Below are 12,402 nucleotides of genomic sequence, written 5' to 3'. Positions count from 1 at the left end.
TTACTCGTCATTCCCGACAACTCTTGGTTAAAATCCGCTGGCCTTCTGCAAGAACTTTTCCTCCATAGATACATTTTGCTGTAATAAAACAGAAAAATGGGTCATTCATGCTGTGCAACAGTGACCTCCGAAGTTACTTTCAACTGCGATAGATTTCACAGAAACATAGATTCTCTGATTCTCAGCAATACAAATCTCTTTATCTCAAGTAAGATTTGAGAATAGTATGGAAGATAACCATTGCAGGCCTCATCTTGATTGTGCTCGACTTACCTTCACACCAAGGACATACAATTATTTCAGTGTTACAGCTGCCAAAGGAACTAGACAATGAATTGATGTAGTACACAGATAAAACAAACAAACAAACAAACAAAACTAGTTGCCATCACCATAGAGTACATTTAGTACCCTCCAGCTATTAAATGAATGACTGGGTAAAAGGAGACACATATATGTTGCACTCCTCAAAACCTCAGCCACAGTGGAGGATGCCATTTCTCTCTCCTTGTGATCATGGGAGGTTGATGTTCTTATCCTATCTGTTCCCAAGATACTCAGAGACAAGTGACATACACAAGCCAAGACACTGAAGTGCTAGATCAATGCACTAAAGAAACTGCCTTTGGAAAGTGAGCTTAACAGGCTATTGGGGGCAAGAGAGGAGGGAGGAATGTAGAAAATTCGTAGAAAAATTTTCAAAGAGAAGCATAAATGTGGCTCCTATTACTCGATCCAGATTCCACGGGAATTTATTCCTTCACTTGACTTGCTGACTTACTTTTAATCAAGTGCTGAGTATGCCAATTTGTTATGACCCTCATATGGCATCATCAAATTCTCCAGCCAGTTCAACAGGAACAAGGACACAAGGAAGCACTCCCACTCAAGCCCTGATGAGGACCCTTCTACCATACCTCTCTGGAGAAACAGAAGTGAAGACATGCGTCCTAAGAGCTCTTTCCCACTAACTCAGTATTGGTCTTATAAAACCCCCTTATCTCTCACAGCCTCCATTTCTGTTTGTTTTGGGTTTTTTGTTTTGTTTTGTTTTGTTTTTACACTGTGCAACCCCATTCCATGCTCGCAGACCACAAGTGAGGAGGCTGAGCAATAGTTTAAAGGCTGCAGTTTACTCTGGCATTAGTACATTATGAGAGACCCATATAGAAGGGCCTGCTGTAAATTCATTACCATGCTCATTTCTGTATCTATTAAAAATGTGCTGATGGTGGCATAGGTAGCAAGACACTGCTATGTGACACTGGAACCACACTGGAGGCCTGCATTCAGAGCATGGGTCAACTTGAACACACTGGGAACCCAAGCTCATACATGAGCCTCTCTAGCTGGGAGTAAGGGAGTGGGAATCACAGCATGGCAAGACCCTGTTGAGTTGTGCTCATGCTCTCTCTCCCACCCCCAAGAAAGAAAGAAAATAAACTTAAAAGGGGAAGGTTACATTTGACAGTTTCCTAAGTTCTATAATCTGATTCTCACAGAATATTCAAGTATGTAGAAGTCATAGTAATCAACTGGCCCAAACCTTTCTTTTCAGTCCCAGGACAAGGAAAGCCCAGGGATACTGACATACTTAACATCATATTCCTGTAGTGGATGCTGTAGTGTGCTACCCAGATCTCCCTCTGTGACCAAGGGACACAAGCCTACACACGCCAGGACAGTTGACAATCAACAGTTCTTAGCTGAATACTGATCTAGGATGTTCCCTGGGCTATAGACAGTCATCTTGCCTGAGATCAAATCTTCCTGGAGCAGTCTATATCTGAGAGCAGTTCATGAAGATGGTCCAAAGTCCTGGTCCCCTTGTCCCAACGTGGGACCATTCTGAAAGGCCATTTCAGTTTCAGAGCTCCCTTTGGAGTGAATGAGGCATTTGTTGTAACTACATTATAGTTCAACTTCTTCTGCCCAACTTTTCTTCCTTCGCTATCTCACCTCTACCCTAAAATTGATCTGAGAACATTTCCTAATAAAATGCACACAAATCTCCATTTTGAAATGTTTCCCCTCAGAACCTAGCTTTCAGCTATTACCTATGCAAACACGTTCCACTCTAGTATTCTCTCAGTGAACTGCACCAGCATCCACCCCAGTACCTACACCCCAGCAGCAGGGATCCTACCAACTTCTTTCTCTTAACTCAACCTCATGTCTCATCAGTGCCCAAATCCTAGCAATGCTCCCTCCTTAAGGTTTCCAAGTCAACCTGCTTTTCTCCACCTCCCACCCTGTGCCCCCAGACATTGTCTTTATTCAGACTCTCATCATCTCTCTTCTTTAGTACTATCAGAGTCTCCTAACTCACCCATGTTCTAGTCCTACTCTTCTCCATTTCTTGCTCAGGCACAGATTTTTTCTAAGTCCAAATATGAGGTCATGCTTAAAATTATTATTATTATCCCTATTAACCTCAGGATGCAATCCAAATTCCTTAATTCAGCACAGAATGTCATTCATGTGTTTTATCTCTCAAGCTTCATAGTACACCATTTCTGTGCTTTTGCTCATCCTTCCAAACAGTCACACCTCCACATATGCTGTAGCCAGGCCTTCTCTCTCACTTTCAGGCTTTCATATATATGAATACTCAAGGCCCTCCACCTTCCACTGGCAACCTCCTAAACCATATGCCCTTCAGTTTCAGCTTAGGCCTACTCAAGAAGTTGTCCCTGGCCTCCAGCACCCTCACTATGTATTTGCCCTCACTATGCATACTTTGGACTTATAAAAGCACTTATCCCATTGAATACTGATAGCAAATTTAATTATAAATTCCTCCTGCTACCTGTAGTCTCCATGGGGTAAGAACCAGGCCCATTTATAATTTTATCTCTGGGTCCAACCCATGCTCTTTAATTACTATTAATAATAATAACTAGTTGTAAAATCAATGTGCTTCCAGTCAGTTAAAAAAAAAAAAAAAAAAAAAAAAACAGTCAAAGTTCCTGATTGCCATATAAGAGTTATTTCTTTTTCTATTCAGCTCAACATCAACTTTGATGGTATTGTGGTTGGCATAGCTGGCCTCTGATGCAATTTAAATACTAAAATTTGATATGAGGGGTTTCAAAATTAAAATGGCAACACCACCACAAAGAATGAGGAATCAATGTAATTTTCTAAATAAGCCCCTTCTTCAGTGAAAAAAAAAAAAAAATCTATCCCTACTCATCTTTTATGGCTCAATTTTCTAGATAAATCAGCTGGTCACGACTCATTGGGCATACTGATCTAGATTCTCCAATTTACTTGCACGGGGAAACCACGACTCCAAAGGCCTGGAATTCCTATCTCATAAATTCCCACACTCCCAAATGCAGCTGCTGCCAACTTGGCAAGGTGTCTCACTCCAGAGTGACAGTTCTGCTAAATACACTGCTGTCAAATCTGCCATCTGCTTCTTGGCCCAGGCTGGGAAGCAAAGAAATAAACTTTTCTTCCACCTTTGCCCCTTACCACTCCCACAATGGCTTTAACACACTTGCTACCCTGTCTGAAGACATATGCCTGATTCCTCTCGTCTTCTTTGACAGACTTATCCCAGAACACCTATCGGGAGATAAGAATGCCTCACTGTTCTCACCACACACGAGGACAAATCCATCCCTCAAATCCACCGGTGTGGTATAAAAATTAAATGTCCACTGAACTTTATGTCCTCACAAAGCAAGGTGCTTTGGGGCTGGCAAATGCATCATGTTGTCACTGCACACCTCAGCCATTTGCAGCTCGGATTCTGGTATGGAATGTGCACATGATTATGAAATTCAGTATCTAAGAAATGATCTTAGGACAACGTTCAGGATCTCCACTAGAGATCATGAGAATTTCCCCCTGCTGCTCTCACTCACCTTCCCTTCTCTGACAGTGTAGCTCTCTCCCTGCCATTGCCCTCCGTATGTCTGACATCAGTCCTCATTACCCAACCTCTTGATATACAGCCAAAAGGCATCCTTTTGCTGTCTGAGGAAATTCAAGCATAAGGTGAGTCAGGCTCTGGTGCCTCTGGCTGGGACATCCGGGACTCCATTCCAACAACTTTCGGTGTGAGCAAAAACGTAAATGGATACCTGAAGCCCTTCACATCAAACCAGGGACATGCAAATGAGAACATTTCACAGCATCTGACCATGAAATTGAAACCCAGCACCAACACGCTTCTCCATGATGTCACAAACAGACGTACCGGGGACTTAGAGAAGCAGTTACACAGATGTATCTTTCTGCACCCACAGACGTCTGGCCCCTCCAATTTAACCCTCCTTTCCCTAGCGCGTTAATGGATGTATCTGCCATCTGGGTGCACAATGAATAAACAATCAACAGGGATGGCTCGATGCCCCTGTCAGGTATGGATATGAGCTTTATCTTAGGTGTTTTCACCTTCCACACACCCCAGTCATCCCTTGGAATTTGGCAGCTTAGAATGTCAAAATCAGCACTCTGTTTTACACTTTAAAGGAGTGTGACAGATCAGAGGGACTGAACACCCAAGGATCCTTCCTCCCTCAGTGAGTTCATATAGATACCACCTCTCTGAGCAAGATACCACATCAAACTGGTTCTCTCTCAGGCATCTCCAACTCGAACATGCCCAACGGGATATATCACTCCCCAAACTACTTCTTCCACCTGCTGTATTTCTGTTAATCACACTGTGAACCTCCCACGGGCTCCCGTTCAAAACCTGGCAACGTGTTTTTTACAGACACTCTGTCCCTGATTCATTTGTCTCATACAAAACATTACTTATGGAATATCTATCAAACACCAGGTCCTTTGGCTGTCACTCACATCCATTCCTTCCTCTGCATCTCCCTGGGCAGTGCCTGTCTGCCAGCCTCATCGCCTCCACCTAAAAGATGCCCAAGTCCTATCCTCAGACCCCCTCCTCCAGATTTCTTAATGCAGTAGCCTTTTTTTCCCTTTAATTATTTCATTTTATACCTTCACTCACTGTACATCACTACAGCTTGTAAAGTGAATTACCCAACATGAATATATTTGTTGGGTAATTCATGAATATATTTCAAACCAGTCCAGTTGAAGTTAAGATGTATGTTACCAACAGACAATCCTCCCATTCTGTGTCCCTTAAATGCGTTGCCTCTCTATTTTTCTCCTTGATTCCTTTCCTCTCAGCGGCCTTTCTAGAAACTACTTCTTGATTATATCATGACCTTGTTTTAAGACTTTGCTTTTGACCCCAAAGCCAATGCTGTGTTCATTTCCATGATTTTATACATGCAACTCCTGCTGGCAGGTAGGCTCTTACCTAGCTTGCAAACCTGGCAAAGTCCTACTCATTTGTCAATATTCTGCTCAGTTGCTACCAGTGAAATGTTCCTAACACACACATACACATTTCTGATGAAGTTAAGGCATAGCTTCTCTGCATGACTCCTGTCCTTACATAGTCTTTGTGTTAAGTAATCTTTTTTTGTTTTCTTTTTGGAGAGGTTTTGGCTGTAGGGCGCATGCGCTCCCAGAAAGACAGAGAGAGACAGGGAGACAGAAAGTGAGAAATCACTCCCCAGGGAAGGATGGCCACGCCGCAATCCTTTCTCCTCCATTCTTCTCTTGGGATCTTGGGCACGCATACACACATGTCTAGCTTGAGTTTAAGTCACTGGGTCCAGGACTCGAACCACAGTCAGCTACATGGGAGTCCAGCGACATAGTCATTATGCCAACTGCTGGTCCCTTAAGTAATTTTTATTGTAGTAGGCATGATGTTTGTGTCTCTGTAGAGAACAGGGGTAGAGCATGAGCTTTGGAGCCAGACTGCCTTGACTTTGTTTTGGCTCCACCAAGGCCAAGAGATTTTGGACCAGTTACTTCTCTCTCTCTCACTCTTTTTTTTTTTCCCCAGAAGTTTTTGCTATAGAGCACGTGCACTCACAAGAAAGACAGAGAAAGAGAGACAGAAAGTGAGAAATTGCCCCCCCCCGAAGGGGGATAGCCATGCCACAATCCCTTCTCCTCCACTCTCCTCCTGAGATCTTGAACACGCACGCACACATGCCTGGCGTGAGTTTAAGCCACAGGGTCCGGAACTCGAACCACAGTCGACTACATGGGAATCCAGCAACATGGCCATTATGCCAACTGCTAGTCCTGACAAGTTACTTCTCCTAGTCTGTGCTTCACTTCCTCATCTGTGAAATGGGGATAATATCATATCATTAAACAGAGAGAGAGGGAGAGAGAGAGGGAGAGAGTACTCCCCACTGAAGTGCGGTTACGCTGCAATTGCTTTTCTTCCATTTTTCCATTCCATCAGGGTTTTGGCATGCACACACATGCATTTGGCATGGAAACCATTATTATCCTCATTTTACAGATGAAGAAGTGCAGCTGGGATGATCCCCTCACAGGGTATGGTCACGCTGCAATACCATCTCCTCCTTTTGGGATTTTGGGTGCATGTGCACACTTACATACACACACAGACAGTGTGTATTTTAAGCTGCTAGGTGTCCTCCTTTTGGGATTTTGGCTACATGAACATGCTTACACACACACACACAGCCAGTGTGTTTTTCAAGCTGCTGAGTCAGGAACTCAAATCATGTGGTTACACATGTGAAAAGACACCTTAACTATCAGGCCATAGGCTGGCCCCAGAATATTTTTGTAAAACCTAAAACTCTCAAACAAATTAAAATAAAGAAAAATGACTACCCCAACACACATGTAGTGAAGACAGTTTAATGGATCTAAAAAAAGGGTCTAAAAAATGGCAGGTTTTGGCCCAATAATTCTACTCAAGAGAATTCTTTTTTTTGTCATTTTGAGAATTCTATTTTAAAAAAATATAAAAAGCATATGAAATGTGTTATTGAAGATGTATAACGGTGGGGGTGGGAAACCTAAATATTCAACAATTGGGAATGCTTTTTAAAAACTTTGGCAACAGCCCAACAATGGGAAACTATGAAGTTCATTAAATCAAGCTTTACAGAGCTTTTAAAAACATAGCAACGTGAGCATCTGGTGGCATGGTGGTTAAGGAGGCTCTAACTCACATGGCTAACTGTGCAGTTCAAGTCCTAGTCCTGGTAGCTGGGAAACATACCAACATACCAGGAGCATGTCTGTATACATACCCAAAATCCTGAGAGGAGAATGTAAAAGCGATTGCAATGTGACTGTCCCTTTCCCTGGGGGCTGCTTTCTCATCTTCTCTCTCTCTGTCCCTCCAGTGAGCACATGTATCCTATAACAAAAATTATAAAAAATAAATAAAACACTCACATTTAAGTGATAATGGTAAGTAAAGTAAAATAATCCTCTGCATCTCCCTGGGCAGTGCCTGTCTGCCAGCCTCATCGCCTCCACCTAAAAGATGCCCAAGTCCTATCCTCAGACCCCCTCCTCCAGATTTCTTAATGCAGTAGCCTTTTTTTCCCTTTAATTATTTCATTTTATACCTTCACTCACTGTACATCACTACAGCTTGTAAAGTGAATTACCCAACATGAATATATTTGTTGGGTAATTCATGAATATATTTCAAACCAGTCCAGTTGAAGTTAAGATGTATGTTATCAACAGACAACCCTCCCATTCTGTGTCCCTTAAATGTGTTGCCTCTCTATTTTTCTCCTTGATTCCTTTCCTCTCAGCGGCCTTTCTAGAAACTACTTCTTGATTATATCATGACCTTGTTTTAAGACTTTGCTTTTGACCCCAAAGCCAATGCTGTGTTCATTTCCATGATTTTATACATGCAACTCCTGCTGGCAGGTAGGCTCTTACCTAGCTTGCAAACCTGGCAAAGTCCTACTCATTTGTCAATATTCTGCTCAGTTGCTACCAGTGAAATGTTCCTAACACACACATACACATTTCTGATGAAGTTAAGGCATAGCTTCTCTGCATGACTCCTGTCCTTACATAGTCTTTGTGTTAAGTAATCTTTTTTTGTTTTCTTTTTGGAGAGGTTTTGGCTGTAGGGCGCGTGCGTTCCCAGAAAGACAGAGAGAGACAGGGAGACAGAAAGTGAGAAATCACTCCCCAGGGAAGGATGGCCACGCCGCAATCCTTTCTCCTCCATTCTTCTCTTGGGATCTTGGGCACGCATACACACATGTCTAGCATGAGTTTAAGTCACTGGGTCCAGGACTCGAACCACAGTCAGCTACATGGGAGTCCAGCGACATAGTCATTATGCCAACTGCTGGTCCCTTAAGTAATTTTTATTGTAGTAGGCATGATGTTTGTGTCTCTGTAGAGAACAGGGGTAGAGCATGAGCTTTGGAGCCAGACTGCCTTGACTTTGTTTTGGCTCCACCAAGGCCAAGAGATTTTGGACCAGTTACTTCTCTCTCTCTCACTCTTTTTTTTTTTCCCCAGAAGTTTTTGCTATAGAGCACGTGCACTCACAAGAAAGACAGAGAAAGAGAGACAGAAAGTGAGAAATTGCCCCCCCCCGAAGGGGGATAGCCATGCCACAATCCCTTCTCCTCCACTCTCCTCCTGAGATCTTGAACACGCACGCACACATGCCTGGCGTGAGTTTAAGCCACAGGGTCCGGAACTCGAACCACAGTCGACTACATGGGAATCCAGCAACATGGCCATTATGCCAACTGCTAGTCCTGACAAGTTACTTCTCCTAGTCTGTGCTTCACTTCCTCATCTGTGAAATGGGGATAATATCATATCATTAAACAGAGAGAGAGGGAGAGAGAGAGGGAGAGAGTACTCCCCACTGAAGTGCGGTTACGCTGCAATTGCTTTTCTTCCATTTTTCCATTCCATCAGGGTTTTGGCATGCACACACATGCATTTGGCATGGAAACCATTATTATCCTCATTTTACAGATGAAGAAGTGCAGCTGGGATGATCCCCTCACAGGGTATGGTCACGCTGCAATACCATCTCCTCCTTTTGGGATTTTGGGTGCATGTGCACACTTACATACACACACAGACAGTGTGTATTTTAAGCTGCTAGGTGTCCTCCTTTTGGGATTTTGGCTACATGAACATGCTTACACACACACACACAGCCAGTGTGTTTTTCAAGCTGCTGAGTCAGGAACTCAAATCATGTGGTTACACATGTGAAAAGACACCTTAACTATCAGGCCATAGGCTGGCCCCAGAATATTTTTGTAAAACCTAAAACTCTCAAACAAATTAAAATAAAGAAAAATGACTACCCCAACACACATGTAGTGAAGACAGTTTAATGGATCTAAAAAAAGGGTCTAAAAAATGGCAGGTTTTGGCCCAATAATTCTACTCAAGAGAATTCTTTTTTTTGTCATTTTGAGAATTCTATTTTAAAAAAATATAAAAAGCATATGAAATGTGTTATTGAAGATGTATAACGGTGGGGGTGGGAAACCTAAATATTCAACAATTGGGAATGCTTTTTAAAAACTTTGGCAACAGCCCAACAATGGGAAACTATGAAGTTCATTAAATCAAGCTTTACAGAGCTTTTAAAAACATAGCAACGTGAGCATCTGGTGGCATGGTGGTTAAGGAGGCTCTAACTCACATGGCTAACTGTGCAGTTCAAGTCCTAGTCCTGGTAGCTGGGAAACATACCAACATACCAGGAGCATGTCTGTATACATACCCAAAATCCTGAGAGGAGAATGTAAAAGCGATTGCAATGTGACTGTCCCTTTCCCTGGGGGCTGCTTTCTCATCTTCTCTCTCTCTGTCCCTCCAGTGAGCACATGTATCCTATAACAAAAATTATAAAAAATAAATAAAACACTCACATTTAAGTGATAATGGTAAGTAAAGTAAAATAATACGGTCTGCACAGTATGACCTCAACTACACACAAAATACATTTTAAAAAGACAAATGAAATACACTAAAATTTCAAGAGTGATTGTTTCCAAATGGTGGTATTATGAATGATTTTCTGTATTTCTTTTCATTTGTGTTTTTGAATGTTATTCAATAAGCACAGGGCTTTCATAATTTAAAAAAAATTAAAAAGTTAAAACACAAAACAGCTGAAGAAAGAATTCATTGTCCCTATATCCGAACTAGAATTTCCAAGCGAGAGATCTACAGATCAGTCCAGGGAACTCAAAATAATGAACTAGACAATCTCATATTTTTAAACAAATCCCTAATAGTTTTTTACTTCTTTCCTCTGCTGACTGCTATACAGAATATAAAGATTGGGGGAAAACAATGATCTGCATAATAAACTAACTTTCCATAATGGGATTAGACTGTAATTCCAAATCCAGGCATTTGAATTATCTATGTTGTCAGATAGTACTTCCTAGAAAAGAAGAAAATTCCTCACTTTAGACCAACTCCAACATACCTTCCAGAGTAATGGGTGTACTGTGCCAACCAGGGGAAGAAAGAATATTCCAAAGTTCTTTGGAATATTGGAAGAGTTCAACCAATACTGGGACTGATGTCACCAGACTAGCCATCCTCACTTCTACTGTCATGTTAAGTGACATGTTGCTCTTGCAATCAATCAATCAATAAATCAATACAAAAAGGCACTGTATTTTGAAGGCCTACTGACACTGGCATGTTTCTTTCGGGAGAGAAATTATTTTGAGGGACCAGTAGATGGCATAATGGTTCCGTCACTGGACTCCCGCATAGTTGACCACAGTTCGAGTCTCCCCCTTAACTCCGCACCCTCCCCCCACTGGCAGTTTAAACGCATGCTAGGTGCATGTGCATGTATGCCCAAAATCCCAAGAAGAGAGTAGAGGAAAAGGGATTATGGCATGGCCATCCCCCATGGGGTTAATTTCTCGCTATCTCTCCAGTGAGTACATGCACCCTAAAACAAAAACCTCTCTTTAAAAAAAAAAGAAAGAAAGAAATGATCTTGAAGATTATTCAGACGGTGCTATATTTCTAACCAGAACTCTCCTTTCCTGTAGAAGAGCATACGGTTTGATGTGAAGACTACAGGCTCTTTAGTCCTCAGAACTAGTTTTATATCTGCCACTCACCAGTCTTGTGACCCTGGTAAGTAACTTCTCTACATCTAAACTGTAAAACAGAGCTAATAACGAGAACCAGCAGTTAGCGTAATGGCTATGTCGCTGGATTCCCACGTAGTCAACCACAGTTCGCGTCCCGGACCCGGTGGCTTAAAACTCACGCTGGGTGCATGTGCGTGCATGCCCAAGATCCCAAGAGGAGAATGGAGGAGACGGGACTGCGGCGTGACCATGCCCCCTGGGGGGGTGATTTCTCACTTTCTGGCTCTCTGTGTCTCTCTTTGTCTGTCTGGCGAGCGCACGCGCCCTGTAGCGAAAACCTCTCAAAAAACAAAACAAAACAAAAAAAAAAAACAGAGCTAATAACAATACCTATGTAAAGGCTTATGATCATTCAGTAAGCTAATAGATTTAAAGTGCTCAGTACAGTATACCGTATATACCGAACATTTGAAATGATATCTCTTGCTGTTTACAGCTCAATGTTTATTTCACTACTTTAGTTAAAATAGTGCCTGCCCTTTGCAATAACAATAAAAAAGAATTTGTCAATTCTTAACATTTTTAGAATTCATTATATAACATAGAGAAGCCAACATTTCAAAAAAGTTGTTTTAGTATTCTAACTGAATTTCATCCTCAAATTCCTAGTAAAGTTCCCTTATCCCTTAATTGATACTCTGGTCCAAACTTCAGAAAACCACAACACAGAATTTGACCCTAAAACTGGTTGTTCAAAATGAGGGGACCAAAGCAGATGGAGTTTTGGAGTTGTGAGTTTACAGATAAAATCCATACCTGGGATTGTTTAACCCTGAAAGAGTAACAAAGTCCCTGAGAAAGTAATTTCCACACAGAATAAGAGGAACAAAAAGGGTTGATGTGAAGATTAAAAAAAAAAAAAAAAAAATAGAAAAAAAGAAAAAAACAGCCTGTTAAGTATCTGCCACATCACAGATGATTAAAACATTGTGGCCCATTTTTATTTTTAGGTTTTTGCACAGGGCATATGTGTTCACCAGAGAGAGAGGGGAAACAGGCATGCTGTATTCCCTTCTCCTCTCCGGATTTTGGGCATGCATACACACACACACCCAGCATGATTTTCAAGCCTCCAGGTCCAGGACTCAAACTTCGGTTGGCCATGTGGGAGTCCAGTGCCCAAACCACCATGCCACCTGCCAGCCACTGTGGCTCTTATCACATTTAACACTACATTAATTGCCAGTGCTTTATTTCATCAATGCCAATTAATCAGGTTGTTGAAAAATGAGGGAAATAAGCAAATCTCTAAGCACAGAGGACCACTGTGCCATCATCAGTCAGCACTTACGTCGGCAGACTTTACAGCACTGGCCCGCGATATGCACAGGAAGGGAGTCCGGAGAACAATTGAGAGGGGGACAGGACATCCTTCGGCATT

The 12,402-nt window shown here is 42.1% G+C and overlaps 1 protein-coding gene and 1 non-coding gene across 2 annotated transcripts in view; both read right to left on the bottom strand.

Annotated features, from left to right (window-relative positions):
* NELL1 (neural EGFL like 1) overlaps positions 1-12,402 on the bottom strand; it is a gene marked incomplete in the record, with an annotated part of 909,119 nt that overhangs the window by 683,361 nt on the left and 213,356 nt on the right. Inside the window, 2 exon segments of the mRNA XM_027771205.1 lie at positions 5-78; positions 12,313-12,402. Coding sequence (XP_027627006.1) covers positions 5-78; positions 12,313-12,402 — 164 coding nt within the window.
* On the bottom strand, positions 1,062-1,199 carry LOC114007542 (small nucleolar RNA SNORA42/SNORA80 family). The gene has a single exon (XR_003549151.1). It is a non-coding gene; the product is annotated as a small nucleolar RNA SNORA42/SNORA80 family (small nucleolar RNA).

Source organism: Tupaia chinensis, unplaced genomic scaffold (assembly GCF_000334495.1).
Source record: "Tupaia chinensis unplaced genomic scaffold, TupChi_1.0 Scaffold000196_1, whole genome shotgun sequence".
In the NCBI taxonomy this organism is placed as follows: domain Eukaryota; kingdom Metazoa; phylum Chordata; class Mammalia; order Scandentia; family Tupaiidae; genus Tupaia; species Tupaia belangeri.
The sequence above is the reverse complement of the archived record's forward strand: the minus strand, read 5'-3'. Positions and strand labels throughout refer to the sequence as shown.